The 17,018-nt window shown below is 34.7% G+C and overlaps 2 protein-coding genes across 4 annotated transcripts in view; both read left to right on the top strand.

Annotated features, from left to right (window-relative positions):
- LOC132548244 (extended synaptotagmin-2-like) overlaps window positions 1–11,175 on the top strand; it is a 37,859-nt gene extending 26,684 nt beyond the window's left edge. For all 3 annotated transcript variants that reach the window (XM_060212088.1, XM_060212089.1, XM_060212087.1), the window contains 6 exons: window positions 397–546; window positions 2,129–2,460; window positions 6,156–6,254; window positions 6,445–6,573; window positions 7,386–7,541; window positions 8,019–11,175. In XM_060212088.1, the coding sequence (XP_060068071.1) occupies window positions 397–546; window positions 2,129–2,460; window positions 6,156–6,254; window positions 6,445–6,573; window positions 7,386–7,541; window positions 8,019–8,079 (927 nt within the window). In that variant the 3' untranslated portion in view covers window positions 8,080–11,175. The remainder of the gene's footprint in view (window positions 1–396; window positions 547–2,128; window positions 2,461–6,155; window positions 6,255–6,444; window positions 6,574–7,385; window positions 7,542–8,018) is intronic.
- Window positions 11,176–13,563: 2,388 nt separating this feature from the next.
- LOC132548148 (uncharacterized) lies at window positions 13,564–16,159 on the top strand. The gene is made up of 4 exons (XM_060211971.1): window positions 13,564–13,646; window positions 14,080–14,176; window positions 14,578–14,713; window positions 15,867–16,159. The coding sequence occupies exons 1-4, from the start codon at window positions 13,564–13,566 to the stop codon at window positions 16,157–16,159; spliced, it is 609 nt and encodes a 202-aa protein (XP_060067954.1).
- Window positions 16,160–17,018: the final 859 nt, after the last annotated feature.

Raw genomic sequence — 17,018 nt, 5'->3', positions numbered from 1 at the left:
ATTCTCTCAACAGGTATCCTGAGTCATAACCTGCAAAGTGTTAAAAAAATCGTAGGATTTCGTAGAAAAAAGTGTACAATTTGTTATGTTTGGAAGCAACAAACAGTTGTGGCAAAGTTTAAGCAAGTTTTATTAAAATTTTGAATAGTTTTTAGATATATCATCATAACTCTGAAGGATTATAAATGGTAGCATGGTCTGGTAATTTTATTACTGATATTGTAAAAGTTATTGGATTTTCATATACATATTAAATGCATTTAAAGGATGATTCACAATATATACATATATATCTTAAAATTACTTTTGCTTGAAAAATAATGAAATTCTCACCAAGATTTCAGTAAATTTTATTAGTATGAAATTTGACATATTGTTTGCATGCTTTGGTTTCAGGTCATGGACAAGAAAACTGGAAAATCCCTTGGTGACATGAATTTGCCTCTCAAGTCTGTTCTTAGAGCTCCTGATATGACACTTGACCAATACTTCAGCCTGAAGAACTCTGGAGCTAGCAGCCAAATCCACATGAGGCTTGCACTGAGGGTAAAGATCCAGTTTGTCTTGTCTCTCCCCCTCTGCTCTTAAAAAAGTCTTCTCATTAGCAATTGGAAATAGCAGACCTCCACAGGGTTCTATAATGTCAGTTGTCAGATATCGTTTCTTTTTCACAAGAAAATTCTTGTTCAATGAAAATAATTCCTTTTTTCCAAAGGCATTTAAATAGTTTTTAATACATTATTATGGTGATATTAAAGCCACTGACAAAAGTGTAGTCTAAGTGTAGACATGCTTCATCTACACTTTCATTCTATATTACTCTATGTAGGGTGTTTTTGCAGGAATAGACAAAGGAGAAGTATAAAAATTACTTCATTAAGATGTCCTTTGTTATTTTGATACAAATTTGTAGGCGCTAGGTACAAAAAAGTCTAGAATTTACTTCACTGAAGTGTCACATGATACATTAGTACAATTTTGTAGGCACTGACAACAGAGAAATCTAAACATTACTTCAGTTAGATGCCACATGATACATTAGTATAATTTTGTAGGCACTGACAACAGAGAAATCTAAACATTACTTCAGTGAGATGTCACATGATACATTAGTATAATTTTGTAGGCACTGACAACAGAGAAATCTAAACATTACTTCAGTGAGATGTCACATGATACATTAGTATAATTTTGTAGGCACTGACAACAGAGAAATCTAAACATTACTTCAGTGAGATGTCACATGATACATTAGTATAATTTTGTAGGCACTGACAACAGAGAAATCTAAACATTACTTCAGTGAGATGTCACATGATACATTAGTATAATTTTGTAGGCACTGACAACAGAGAAATCTAAACATTACTTCAGTGAGATGTCACATGATACATTAGTATAATTTTGTAGGCACTGACAACAGAGAAATCTAAACATTACTTCAGTGAGATGTCACATGATACATTAGTATAATTTTGTAGGCACTGACAACAGAGAAATCTAAACATTACTTCAGTGAGATGCCACATGATACATTAGTATAATTTTGTAGGCTCTGACAACAGAGAAATCTAAACATTACTTCAGTGAGATGTCACATGATATATGAGTACAATTTTGTAGGCTCTGACAACAGAGAAATCTAAACATTACTTCAGTGAGATGTCACATGATACATTAGTACAATTTTGTAGGCTCTGACAACAGAGAAATCTAAACATTACTTCAGTGAGATGTCACATGATACATTAGTATAATTTTGTAGGCTCTGACAACAGAGAAATCTAAACATTACTTCTGTGAGATGTCACATGATATATTAGTACAATTTTGTAGGCACTGACAACAGAGAAATCTAAACATTACTTCAGTGAGATGTCACATGATACATTAGTATAATTTTGTAGGCACTTTTGCTCTGACAACAGAGAAATCTAAACATTACTTCAGTGAGATGCCACATGATACATTAGTATAATTTTGTAGGCACTGACAACAGAGAAATCTAAACATTACTTCAGTGAGATGTCACATGATACATTAGTATAATTTTGTAGGCACTGACAACAGAGAATTCTAAACATTACTTCAGTGAGATGTCACATGATACATTAGTATAATTTTGTAGGCACTGACAACAGAGAAATCTAAAGAGTCTACAGAACCTGAGCAGCTCATCACTCCTAGTGAAGTCAATAAGGACGGGACCCCAGTAGACAGTGCCACTGCTGCTGCCACTACCCCATCAGGAGCCCCAACTCAAGCAGCTCCAGCCCCAGCAGCTACACCCAAGGACCAAAAGGCTGCCTCCACTCCAGCTGCTAGCAAGGACACTGGTAAAATTGTCCCAGAGACTGTTTCATCAGACCAGTCCATTCCCCCAGGCAAGACAGCCACACCTCAACAGAGAACAGATACTGACCTGAGACAGAGAAAGGCTACTACACCTACTCCAGCAGCGTAAGTCAGAATGACAAGATATTTGCTACTGGACAATCAACTACTCTCCAATGTTGGTCAAATTGTAAACTGACAGATGATTCTCTCCACTCTTATATGTAAATGTACTTGAAATTTCAATTAGATTTCATTCATATTTCATACTGTATAGACTCTTCATTTATTACCTTGATCATGCCCAAGAGGACCATCTTTTAAATGATCAGAAGCAAGATATCATGTATCACCTTTTTATTTTTTTTTTTTAGAGGGGTGGGGGGGGGCCTTATTGGGTTTTTATTTTTATTTGTATGATTTTACATATTGATGTAAAAATATTTGGATAAAAGATTAGTTTGATGAATTCATATCTACTGAAATATCAGATATTAAGAGTACATAACTTGTATTAAGTGCTATAAATATTAAATAATAGGTTGTTGACATTTGTTGACAGGTTAAGATCTAGTCTTTACCGCAGGTAATACATCCAGCACCTACATTTGTGTTGCACTTGCATCTGTCTGATCACAGATTTTTCTCTGGTTAAAAACAGAAAATAAAAATGAATCATAAATGAAATACTCAACATTTTTCTCCTAGTTGTAAATCACCTAGTCTTAACTGAGATACAACAATATAATTACTAAGTGAATGGTTTAGCAATTAGTGACTAGTATATAGACAATTAAAACAAAAACTTCATGTAGAATGAAGTATCATGAATAACTCTCCCACAAAGACAAGCACAGAATTATAGTCTGCATAATCATTTCTTAATTTAGATAGATTAGATTTGGGTGTTCCATTTCTTATGGCAACCAATCAAAGATCAGTTTCTCAGAATGTGTAAGTATGACATCAATCTAGTTACATCTATAGATGTACAACTCTAGTCAGGATACAAAGTCACTTATCTTGACTCTGCCAATTTTAGGATGAAAATCGTATTTTTTGGTTGTCTTTGTATTTCCAAGACATTCAAATAAAAATGTGAAAAATAAGGCACATACTTTATCAAGGACCAAGTTTATAGGGGCTTTTAAAGGATTTGCTGCAACTTTTTTTGTGTTTTAGGAAAAACTTTTTAACTGATCAAATTTCGATCCTTTTATAAACTGTATGATTTTGTTGATAGCTGACAAAGGCTATTTTCAAATGGATGAAATGCAAATGTTTAAAAACAAAAAACAGAAGAAAATTTTGACTCTGAAACAGGAATTCTAGAAGTATAAATAGATGGCTTAAGAGCATACAGAATTTGGTCCATGGTGGTCCTTACATATTGTAAGGGAATTGCCATGTGGAAACAACTACAGGAGATTTACATCCTGTAGCCTGTATATAAACATTGTACAGTTGTATATCCTTTACTGACAAGGTACACAAGTGCAGACAAAAAGTAGGAGAATGTATTAACCATAATAGAAGTTACTTTCTCTTTCTTATAAAGTAGATTAGTAATGTATACCTGACAATTGTTCTTAGGACAAGAAGTGTCATATACTATTATAGATGAATAAACCAGTTGTAGAAATCTCAAGTGCAACTAGTGTGGTAGAATTTTACAAACCAGTTATGTTGCATATGTGCTCTGTTTTGTGCATTTCTAAGTCATAAAAGTAGCTCACATTGTTATATTTATCTCTTCCCTCCTCTAACACTCCCCCATCCATGACAGTGACTACAGAAGCAGCTTACAGGTGGTTTCCAACTGCTAGGACAGCTAGTTACATATAGATACCCACCTACCCAGCAATCCCGTTAACCCTCTTAAACATTACAGCTCTCCCATACCATGCTATCACTTCTCATTAGTCGTCATGGTATAAAAGTTCTTAGTCCTTCCTCAATCATTACCCTAAACAAATGAACTAATTATTGTACAATAAATGCCAACATAACCAAAAACAAAACAAAAGGTAAGACAATGTATACTGCTGGATCTTCTCTCTGCCTTTTATGTTTAAAATTGTCTTATTCCAAAGCACTAAAAAGCAACAAAGATTTAAAAACATATCCAGTGTAATGCATTGCTTTAATAACCCTACATTGGAAACCATCAGTCTGTATATCTGCATTTGAGATGTTTGTGAGATGGGTATAGCTTTGGAATACTGATTATATATGCTGTTTCATATATGAGGAGTATGTTGCTGTGACAGTTAATTTTGACTTTGACCTTCAAAAAAAAAAAAGAAAAAAAAATCTCAAGTATTCTCCTACACTATACATTTTCAAGGAATATAAAAAAAATTAAAGCATCAATTAGGATGACTTTTAAGTACATTTGGGCTCGATAAGTGTTTAATCTGTCTTTGCAACTAAAAAAGTGTGGCTCTTGTTTTTAGTTATTTAACACTACAGGTATATACACAATTTACAGTTTGATGTTCATGGCATTGAGCTGCTCTTTACAAGGGTGATACAGGGATTTTTTATTGACAGGAGCAGAAACTGAGTATGATAATATGTCATGGTTATGTTTATTGATTTGTCTAAATTTTTATCAAAAAGATATGTACAGAAATTCAACAGAAAGCACATCTTACTCTTGTTACTCCTTGTCGATGGTGGTATTGTATCGTATTGTATTAATGTTGTAATTCTGTTTCCAAGGCAACCCTGTTGGAAAATTATTACCATAAATTGACTGTAGCTCTTGCACACTCAGACATTCAGTTTTGTAATATCAAGAACTTTATTTCACATGAATACACATATAGTCTTTGTTGTAAATTGATTCCAGTTGTGTGGTAGTCAATAATCATCTTAAATATCAAAATATGAAAAAAAAAACTTATCTGTCAGGAAAGAAGACTTAATTATAGAGCAGATAATGTCACTAAAATACAGTAAACCTGGAGATATTGCCTGTTATTTCTCACCATATTTACTGTTGATGTTGTTCAAAGTACTTCATATTTTATACATCATTCTTAAACACCAATGTATGTAGGTTTCCCTTAGACCCTTAACTCAATGCATCTTTCATTTTGAAATTGATCTGCAGATATGATGGCTGACAAGCGTCCATTTTGAATTTGAACTCTTCAATATCTTTTTCACTTCTTCATGAAATAGACACGTCAAATTTTGAGCTTAGTCATGTACATGTTAGGTTTTAAGACATATTAGAAGAACATTATATCACCAGATGGCAATTTTTTTATTTAGACATTTTGAAATTCTGATTATTGTTCCCTGGCAAGTACAATATTTAAGGGCTCATTTTTTTCTATAGTGTTTATGACGGATATAACAAACATATCTGACGTAACTCTTATTTTTACATTCTAACTAATAGCTAGTGAGTTTAAATGACATTCAGGTATCGAAAGAACATTCCAAACATATCAATTCAATTTTTTCAACATATTACTACATAAGTAATATTTATTTGATTAAAAGAAAAGATCATACTTACAACATAGAGTTCAAAATTCCTGCTGAATATGTCTTTTGTTCTTTTTCAATCAAGTATGCCTTTGTACTTGATTTATGATAGTAACAGTTGTCAAAGTGGCAGTACATATAGTTGTTTTGAAATCAATAAGTGATTGTATTATTCAAGGTTCTGATGTCCCTTGATGAAGATATCTCTTTAGCTGAAGATCTGGTTTACACAGGTAATTTACAGATTATAAATGTCTCGTTAATCAAACAATTCATGAGGTATTTGTAAATAATGTTTACATTTGTTCTGTTTTTTGTAGACCTAATCCAAAAGGAGCATATGAACATGGTAGGATGAACCTGACGCTCAGGTACAGCTCTCAAAGGAAGAACTTGGTGGTCGTTGTCCACAAGTGTGTGTAAGTAATCAAGAGTTGCCTCCCTTCTACTGTAAGTGGATCCATTGTGGTTCCGGTGCCTTTAATCTGGAATACTGTTGTGGTTCTTTTTTATCACAATAGAAAAAGTCAGATTATATTTATGAGTAATTTCTGTAGAGATATCAGGAGTATTTGCAGATAAATTAATACTTAATTCATCATATTGTAGACACTTGATCGCCTGCGATGATGACAACTTGGCTGACCCTTATGTGAAGATGTATCTACTCCCGGACAAATCCACAAGACACAAGACCAAGATTGTCAAAAATAATCTGAACCCTATTTTTGATGAAACGTATGTATACAAACTTCATTGATAAAATACATGACAATATAGTGACAATGTTTCACAACAGAATTTATGAGGCATATTTATTCAATGGTGAAAAAAGAAATTAAGCTTTGTAGTATTTGATTTTGAATTAATGTTTAAAATCATGAAATAGTCATAATTGTTCCTTACTTCCTGCTCTCTGCTTTGTTTTTTGGATGAGAATTACTGATCTGCAGAGTATTTACAATGAAACAAAATGGCTCATTGTTTACTTGATATTGAATCTAAATACCTCCAAATCCGTTTGAGTTATTTAGTTAGTGAAACATGTATTTTTTGTGTGAATTGCAAGGTTTTCTAGAGAAAAATGTGCACAGTCAATTGTGGAAATTGCTGATTGGTCAACAGCTATTTGAATTTGAACATCATGAAGATCATAACAGATCTCGAACACATTCAGGGATCAGTATAGGCACTAGATGTTGGTATTCTATTTTGAGATATAATCAAATATTCAACAGCCGTTTGAAATTTGTGATCACTGTTTCTCAAGAACTGCTTTAGGGATCTTCATACAGCTTTACATCCTTATTTTGTGTATGCTATGTTGACATCACTGAATATAGAAGTGATTGCTAAAGATGATAAAGGGAATAGATCAGTCTAACATTGAACCAGGAACGATAATCCATGTTGGGTGCCACTGTTCCTCTGGGATCTCTTGTCTATTCTAGATTCTTCCTAGAGATATATATTTCAAATCAGACGGTTAGCTTGGAAATATTTGTGTATATTTGTGTGAAAGTGAAGGATAAAATCTGTTTATTCCTTAGATTTGAGTTTGAGGTAAACCCAGGAGATGTTAAAAATCGCACCCTGGATATCACAATACGAAATGATACATCAATGTTCTCTGGGAACAAGAGGACCATGGGAACAATGGCGATAGACCTCACCAATCTGGATCTGACTAAGACGACAACAGAATGGTAAGTGTTTGAATTAGCAGAGTTTGTAAAATCAAGTGTTACTTCTTGTCAATTAAATGAATGAGTGGATGGAATTGGGCTGTATACTCATCAGGTAAATCAGAGCTTTCATAGAAAAGCATCACACAACTTCCTTAAATTTGTGTGTTTCCATAATGTATGTGATGTTTTTTCTGAGGTTAAGATTACTTTGACTTAGGAAGACTTATGATACTGGTTACCAGGCTATTTAGAAACTGTTCTAAAGTGGGTCTCATTTTGTATTTCATAAATATTTGTATGGTATTACAGTTGTAGAGGATTGTTTGTAAGACCTTGAATACCACCTTTTACCCCGGGTAATATGAATTTAGAGCCGCCTAACAATGAATTAAACTGCATCATACAGATGTTTCATACCTCTAGGACTTGTCAGTGATGCTGTGCTGCACCATTACAGGATTTTAATATTATCAAGCTACAATTTTCTCATTTTAGGTTTGATGTCCGACCTGAGGATTATGAAGGCAAACCATACTCATTCAGTTCTGATGTTTAAACAATCTTCCCATGCATCACCATCCAATGACATTTTACAGCCAAGGATTCAAGTCATTTGTCATATAGTGTTATGTAACTTGCCTTTTATCACTCAAATTATCTCGCTCATATGTGTTGTCTTTAGATTTGCATGGCAATAATTTTATTGTAACAATTTATGCAAAGTTGAATCCATCCATTGCAGTTTGAGACTGAAAAATAGATTTATTGTTGTTTAAGATAAATTGTTGGGGTTAAGAAAATGTTGTTAGTGAAAACAAAATTACATATAATGGAGATGGCAAAAGATGGTGTGTAAAATCAGAATATTTCAAACATAAGTGAGTTATTTTATTTTGAACATGTACCATTTTACAAGATGACAGAATATTTGTCTCTAACTTACATTAAGAGTGATATGTATATTGAACAACAAATTAGCTTTAAAATGTGATCTTGTTAAGGTATTTAATTGCCATATTAAAGAACAATAATAGCTAGATAGGGTATTTTTTACAACTTGGATATATTTACCATTTTATTTTTAATTGTCAAGATCAGAAAAGCTGCATGAAATGCACTGTTGATATATTTTTGAAAGCGAACAGTTTACTTTGCATTGTTGATGGAATAAATAAGAGTCATATCATTCGTGATTTTACGGACAATGTTCCTCATGAACTTATTAGTAAGGACCTCAAATGTCCAGTCTCTGTTCAGACTGTCTCCAAATTATACATTACCACATGTATTTGTGGGAAAGAGTTTTTGATGGCCAAAAAAAGGGGGGGGGATTTTTTATTCCTCAAATTATGAGCCAATGTAATATCTAAAATTGTTTTTGTTCTCATTTCTGAAAGAATTTACCATGGTTGAATTCTCTTTACCCTCCAAAATAGTTTGTCTATGTCAGTGTAATCCCATTTTGATGGCTTTCAGTCATGATATTCAGTGTAACAAAGTCCACAACACATATCAGAAGCTACATTGTATATATGATGGCACCCCTAGCATATTGGTCATATTGTACGTTATGTTGGGAATGGTACTAGAAATATTTGTTATGTTAATACACAGTTATATTTACATATTAAAGTGATTTGATTTAACACAGTTATGTTTACATATTAAAGTGATTTCATTTAATACACAGTTATATTTACATATAAAAGTTGATTTTTATTAGCAAGTGCATGACAACCGTGTGTAATAGTGCACCTCTGTAGCTGGCAGAGAGTAATGCTTTAGGATACAACAGTTTACATACAAGTGATGGCTGCCTTCCTTAATGCTTAGAGGGACAAGTTCTCTATCATATACGGGCTGGGTGAACCATAAACTTTATTATCATTTAAAACATGAAATGTTTAGATGTGGTTTTTGATGTATCAAAGGTTTGATGAGCTACTCTTCTACAATGGCCTTAGCAATATAACACCTTTTGGTGGATGATGTGATATACAAATTTAATGCCTTTTGTTGTGCTGGAAATCATCGTCGTTCTTGGTGGCTGTATCTATGCATATTACGATATGCTGGAATGTGTTTGATATATATTATTAGATATAATCTATAGGGAGCTTTGGAATTATCATGAAATTTATTTTTTGGAAAAAACTGTTTGTTTTTATTTAAATGTTTTATTTTGTAAAGCTGATATTATGAAAAGTGCATCATTGTTACTACAGGGTTATGATTGGTACTTTGCCGAAAAAAACATGATTATTTACCACTACATGCTAAGTAAAAGTCTTGCAGGAGGAATTTTTTCACTTAAACTTAAAGAGTGCTTTTTACATGAAAACTTTATGATATTAGATAAATCAAAATTACAACAATATGAACTACATTGCACAATGTTCTGTTGAGAAAAATTACATCTTGTTACTTTGAATACTCATTCTATACAAAACTGATTTTGGTACAAGATTTTGATTTCCTTGATATTTTCAGCTTAGCTTTCATAAATTAACATTGTTATGGAATATCATCTAAATAGATCCATAGTACTATAACCTGTTGCTTTGTCAGACATTTAATTCTTTTATTGTACTCAGTTCTTTCCTTTTCATGTACTCAGTTGTTCTTTCCTTTTCATGTATAATCAGCTTTGTGATTGTGATAATGCTGTAACGTAAAACCACTGATCATGAATCTAGTGGATCTGTTATCAGTTTTTTCGATGTTAACTGTTTTCACATTTCTATTTTCTGTTTTCTTTTTATATCAATTTTTGTTCTATTTTCGTTGTTGTACATTTGAACCTAGGATATTGTTTGGGACCTATAACTAAATGTTACAATGCCTATATCTGGCATTCATTGCCACCATGTAAACATGGCTTTTGACTTATCCCATCCTTCTGTAAAATTTTCGACAGAAATATCAATATTTTATCAGTACTTAACTTTCAGTGGATTATTTGTTCATTCCACATAAAAATCTTTGTACTTCTGTTGATGTTATTGAGTGTTGAGTGTATTGAAACGGACACCAAATTATAAAGCCAATGATAAAGTACTGTTACATAAATGATTTATGTGGGAAACTGTAGGTCCATGTATAAAGAGTTCTGAATGACTGTTTATTCATGGCTAATTGAGAAATATAAGAAATCTCATTATATATTACATAATATTGTTTTGCTTTTGTAGTTTTAGGCAGATTAACATTGTATTTAATTTTATAATTATGTTGGTATAGCACTTGAGTTTATTGGTAGTTATGGTGGGAAATATAATGGTATTTTCATTATGATTAGTGCAATTATAAAACAAAATTAGCTGGTACACCTGTATATACTCGCATCCCATATCTAATTAATGGAACTAACTCAAAATGAAAAAAAGAGCTTTTGAAAATAAATAAAGAATACAAACTTTGTAAAGAATATTTCACTTTTTTTTCAGATATTAGCAAATCATCAGAAAAAAATATATTAATTTCTAAACAGTATAGATAACATACTATTAAAGTAATATACCATTCATGATAAAAATGTTACTAATACATGAATAGAGAGCACAGTTGTTGTTCGACTCCTCTGGATTGTTACTAATAACTCTCCTTACCTGCTGCTGCATACATCACACACTATAAATTTTACTTTTACCTATATTTGTGTTTGTTGTTTGTTAATATTTGTTTATTCTGACATTGTTGAGTTTGGAGGAGTCGTCTCAGGTTTCAACCACTCTCTTTTAAACTTTGATTTCTTAAGTTTGTTACTTGAAACTTGCCGGAGATGATTCTGAGGTGGTCCTGGCCATGACCGCTGTGTTGAGAAACGCCTGATAAAGCTTCTTCTCATAATCAGCTGGTATAATTTAGCTTAAATTTTATGGGAATGTGGAAAAACTGAATCGAGGAATGTTATTTGCCTTTCTTGGCGAAATATTCCAAACTGATCTGTGCGTTTTATTATATATATGTCTTTATGATCAGATGATTTTAAAACCGTAGGCCTATTCTTCATCATCTTGTTTTAAACCAGGCTTTTTTAATCTTGGTAGTCTTCAATTTATTACTATGACATGAAATCGTCTAGAAAAACATAAAGTCCATGATGTTCTGATGGCTGACAGGCGAGTTACAAAGAGAGATAGCCAGTACAGTTGAGATTTCACAGGAAATAGTACATTCCATTCTTACGGAAGATCTTGGATTAGAAAGCTCTCAGCCCGTTGGGTACCAAGACGTCTGACAGTTGATCAGAAGCACACCAGGCGGATTCTGTTGCATGCCAATATCACTCCAGAGGCCAAGCAATAGTCTAAACAATGGAAGCACCCTGGTTCACCCCCTACAGAGATGGCAAATACTGTTCCATAAGCTGGAAAGATCATGACCTCGTATTTCTGGGATGCTAATAGTCAACTGATGATAGATTATCTGCAAAAGGGATAAACAATCTTTAACACATATTATGCATCATTTCTAAGGCAGTTAAGAGGGAACATTAAAATCAAGCGGCGCGGAAAACTCAGTAAAGGTGAGTTGTTCAACCAGGACAATGCCCGGTTCACAAGTTTGTCATTGTCAAGGCTGCCATTAACGATTGTGACTTTGAATTGACTGAGCATCAGTCTTGTTCGCCTGATCTCGCTCCATCAGACTTTCATCTATTTCCAGAATTTAAAAAAGGCAATTTCTGGTACCCAGGTTTGGTTTGATGATGACGTTATATATGCAGTAGATGACTTTCTGTACGGCAAGGAAAGGACTTGTTTAAAAGTGGCATCGGTGTCCTTAAACATCGCTGGCAAAAATGTATAGATACTGAAGGGGATTAAGTTGTAAAGCAATGCAATATGTCCGCCAAAAGTCAAACCCTTAAATATGAGACTCCACTTATCAATCAGCCCTTGTATATGTAATAAAATATTCTATAAATGAAATTTTGTTTTCTTGACCGGCATCTAGATTTAACTAATTTTCAAGCTGTTATCATTTTGTTATATTCAGTATTTTGATTTTGTCAACAAAATTCTTAGTTTTCATTCGTTTTTTTTTCAAATCCATTTCAGCAAATAACATCCAAACATACAACACTGTTTTCTCCGTTGCTTTGATGCCGACTTTAAGATTTTTAGAAGAGTTATTGCCCTTTGATATTTTTAGCTTTTAAGCTTTTTTCATGATGACAAAAATCACACTCGGTAGCGTTTTTTTATGAAATGATTATTGTTTCATCTCCATACCTGTATTCATTTCGGTACCTAGTTATACTGTCCTCCACACATCCTCTATTAAATACGCTTTACAATCCTGCGGGGTCAGAACCTTGAGCCTATTTTGTACGATTATAGGTGAAAGAGGTTTTTACAGATTTCGCAATAAGCTATCAATATTCAGCGTTTAAATGTGTTAGTTGTACAATGCGTTTGTTACCAGATTTGATGAACTTTTCGATATATTCATCCTCGTATGGAAACAAAAACATGTGTGCCAAAAGAAGTATACACATTGTTCCTAACTGTTAACAGTAAACTGGTTATAGCTTGTTTAGCCTGTTGGAAGTTATTGCCAACCAGAAATCATTTTAATAAAGCTTTCTCCGATATATTTCTTCTTTAATTTGACTCTTTTGGAATGGTATGGTAGTGTTCAGAGAGGGAAAATCAGATGTTCTTATCGAAGAAACATTTTTCTTAAGACGATATACACAACAACTGTCCGAAAATTATACTTAAATTCGGATGTAACCACTCAGCCCATAGGAAAATATATTTTGACAGGAGCCTAAAACACGATCCAGTGACAACGATATAATGATATAGTTTATTCTTACGTAATACCACTTATGACGTCACATCGCGATCTTGTTGCTAAGCTGCTTGTTGCTAAGCTGCCTACCAATCAACCAGGCAGAGATCATCCGCCTCTGTTTTGTTTTTATTTTGCGTTTTTCGTTTAAATTTTTAAGTATTTATTTACTAGTGACAATTCCTAACATGGTTTCGTGTAACAATCCAAGTGTTTCACTGAAAATTGACTAACCGTGATGAAACGAATTTCATTCCTGATTTTTATAATATTACTGTGTGCAATTCGGGAAGGACCTACCACATACAAGGACCTTGGATGGTAGGTATCATCACTTCAGTTGTTTTACTTTCAACATCTATCGTCTATATATAGTGTCGAAGATTTTTTCAGAAATGTGCATAATTTTAAACACTGAATGTCTCGAATTACGGTTCTGTTGACTGTTCACTCCTGTAAATACTATCTACATTTGCTTCAGTTACTACAGCAAGAATGCTTCACTTATTATACATTTACAAGTAAGGAAATGGGTTCCAAAAGACAAAGAATTCCTCCTGATATCTATATCAATATTTTACATGCAGCCTACAGTCTCACTACAAAATTAGATAAATGGACACACAATGACCCAAAATTGACCCCTCTTTGCATTTCTTTCGAATTTGTTGTGGTTGAAACCATACGATTGTGATATGGTTCTGTTTGTCTTATTCATCATATTATCATACTGTAAGAAGTTTATTATTTTCAGTGTTGAGCCCGAACATGGATACGTCCATAGGTTGATCCAATACTTCACAGCAACAAAAATTGAAAAACTGTGCCCAACTCACATGGATCTGGTATGCGTAAGTATGCAAAATCGATTTGAGGAAAAGTTTAGGGCACATTACCTTCCGAAAAAAAATCTGGCTAGTTCCCCGTTTTGATTTTGTTGCTACCTTCAATTCCTTTGTTTTGCCCAAGATGCCTCCTGGGTTTCAAAATATAAGCCCTTTATATCACATTGGCTTATCACCGTTTCACATTGAAAGGTACTATTCACTTATGTATTTTTGGACAATTTTCGAAAGACTTGATACACAGAAATCTATAACATTGACATTGGTGATTTTCATCGATTACGGTAGTACACAAGTAACTTTTTTTTTAATCTAAAGCATGGGAGTCGATTTTCGTTTTCTGTAACAACTGCTTTTATTGGGTGCAGTATACTGACCATGACAGATGTTTTCCGTTCGTATTCCAGAGAATTGGATATGAGGTGTTCTCCATTATTATCTGTATGCTTATCACACTGTTGCTTGTCTCAGTGCCATCTATTGGAATCGCCCTCAAAAACAGATTGTCAAGAATGGTGTCGATGGCACAAGAGTGGAAAAACCGTGAGTAACTAGTTTTATTCCATTGGTACATTATCAATATTGAAGTATGGCTGTTTTTATTTATTCATTTTCGCTTTATATTTATAGTGTAATAATGGTGTCACAGGAAGTGACGCATCACGCAATGGACAGTACATATAACGTAAAAATGTGTCACAGGAAGTGACGCACCACGCAATGGACAGTATTTATAGTGTAATAATGGTGTCACAGGAAGTGACGCACCACGAGATGGACAGTATTTATAGTGAAAAAAATGTATCAAAGATGGAACAACAACGTGTGTATCATTTTGAACACAGTAAAGAAAAGGCAAAGCGGCGAGTCATTTCAGTATTTTTGTCCCTAGCTATAACTAAACTTGTGTTTTAAGACGCTGACCATAGAAAATCATTCCACACAAACCATCCTTCATGGCTTGGGTGGCTGGGGAGGGTAATGTTGTTAACATTGGAAGGGGCAATCTATATATCATATGTATTGTGTTTATCTGTTTATCTGGTAGGCAAACTGTAAGCATCTAAACAAAATTCAACATATACAATAATTGAGAGGTGCACTGATTGTGTAGCAACACATGAACTTTAAGCTTCACCAGACAGCTTGTTGCGATAAAACTATATGTCTCGGCTTTTGAACAAAAGAGTTTAAACTTGCCCATAATTATTGCACCGTGAGAGGTTAGGCTTTCATATTTGGCATGAGTGTTCCATGTGATAAGACCTTTCCGGTGGTTCCAAGTTTTTCACAATGTGACCTTGAACGTGACCTTTGACCTACATTTGAAAAAATAGACGTTGGCCATAACTACTGATTTTAAACTGCCAAAACATTACCACAATGAAGACATATGTGTTTAACAAAGTGTACGGGCAAATAGCACATGTCTTACACAGTACAGTTTTAATGTCCCACATCAGAATTCTGTTGCGACCGGAGCATAGTGTTTCATAAACACATCTTGTTTCCATGTTTAAACACGTCCGGGACGAAACTTTGTAGCATTATTTCAAAATGCTTGTGAAAGGAACATTAGAAACCGATGTGAAACAACACACTCGGAGAATTCCTTTCAGACAGTTAAGAGAATAAGCACGATAAGAAGTAAAATATATATGAAAAAAAACCCAAATTAATAATTTTGCATATGCAGGTGTATTCCGTTGTCGTTACTGTGGAACTAACCCGTGTCAGGTGAAAAGAAGATCTACCTGGTTAAAGTTACGCCCTCCTAGTAATAACAATGATAATTATTCCGAACGCTCTAACGCCATGATGCTCTATAACTGCGGCTTGGAAGTGTCCACGCTACTGACCAAAGAGCTTCCTCAGGACGACACGTACTGGGAGAGAAGATTCTGTCAGACATTTGAGGAAAAGCATATGCGTTTGTTTCCACTGTGCATCCAGCGTCAGATCGACAACAGCTATCCCGTCCCCCGGTAGGTAGGTAAGTAGTACAGCGTTAGATCTGCTACTGCTATCCCGTCCCCCGGTAGGTAGGTAATACAGCGTCAGATCTACTACTGCTATCCCGTCCCCCGGTAGGTAGAGCGTCAGATCTACTACTGCTATCCCGTCCCCCGGTAGGTAAGTAGTACAGTGTCAGATCTACTACTGCTATCCCGTCCCCTGGTAGGTACAGCGTCAGATCTACTACTGCTATCCCGTCCCCCGGTAGGTAAGTAGAACAGTGTCAGATCTACTACTGCTATCCCGTCCCCCGGTAGGTAAGTAGTACAGCGTCAGATCTACTACTGCTATCCCGTCCCCCGGTTAATAATTAGTACAGCGTCAGATCTACTACAGCTATCCCGCCCCCGGTAGGTACAGCGTCAGATCTACTACTGCTATCCCGTCCCCCGGTTAATAAGTAGTACAGCGTCAGATCTACTACTGCTATCCCGTCCCCCGGTAGGTACAGCGTCAGATCTACTACTGCTATCCCGTCCCCCGGTAGGTACAGCGTCAGATCTACTACAGCTATCCCGTTCCCCGGTAGTTAAGTAGTACAGCGTCAGATCTACTACAGCTATCCCGTCCCCCGGTTAATAAGTAGTACAGCGTTAGATCTACTACTGCCATCCCGTCCCCCGGTTAATAAGTAGTACAGCGTCAGATCTACTACTGCCATCCCGTCCCCCGGTAGGTAAGTAGTACAGCGTCAGATCTACTACTGCCATCCCGTCCCCCGGTTAATAAGTAGTACAGCGTCAGATCTACTACTGCTATCCCGTCCCCCGGTAGGTACAGCGTCAGATCTACTACAGCTATCCCGTCCCCCGGTAGGTACAGCGTCAGATCT

The sequence above is a fragment of the Ylistrum balloti genome, unplaced genomic scaffold, assembly GCF_031769215.1.
Source record: "Ylistrum balloti isolate Yb309-2 unplaced genomic scaffold, AGI_CSIRO_Ybal_v1 Utg370006, whole genome shotgun sequence".
Classification (NCBI taxonomy): Eukaryota; Metazoa; Mollusca; class Bivalvia; order Pectinida; family Pectinidae; genus Ylistrum; species Ylistrum balloti.
Note: the sequence above shows the minus strand (reverse complement) of the source record. Positions and strands in the feature narration are given on the sequence as shown.

What these genes read in the sequence shown, in the direction of transcription:
- LOC132548148 (XM_060211971.1), top strand. Translation starts at nt 13,564, where the DNA reads ATGAAACGAATTTCATTCCTGATTTTTATAATATTACTGTGTGCAATT. An exon ending in ACATACAAGGACCTTGGATG is followed by an intron (nt 13,647 to 14,079) that starts GTAGGTATCATC and finishes TATTATTTTCAG; the next exon opens with TGTTGAGCCCGAACATGGAT. An exon ending in CTCACATGGATCTGGTATGC is followed by an intron (nt 14,177 to 14,577) that starts GTAAGTATGCAA and finishes TTCGTATTCCAG; the next exon opens with AGAATTGGATATGAGGTGTT.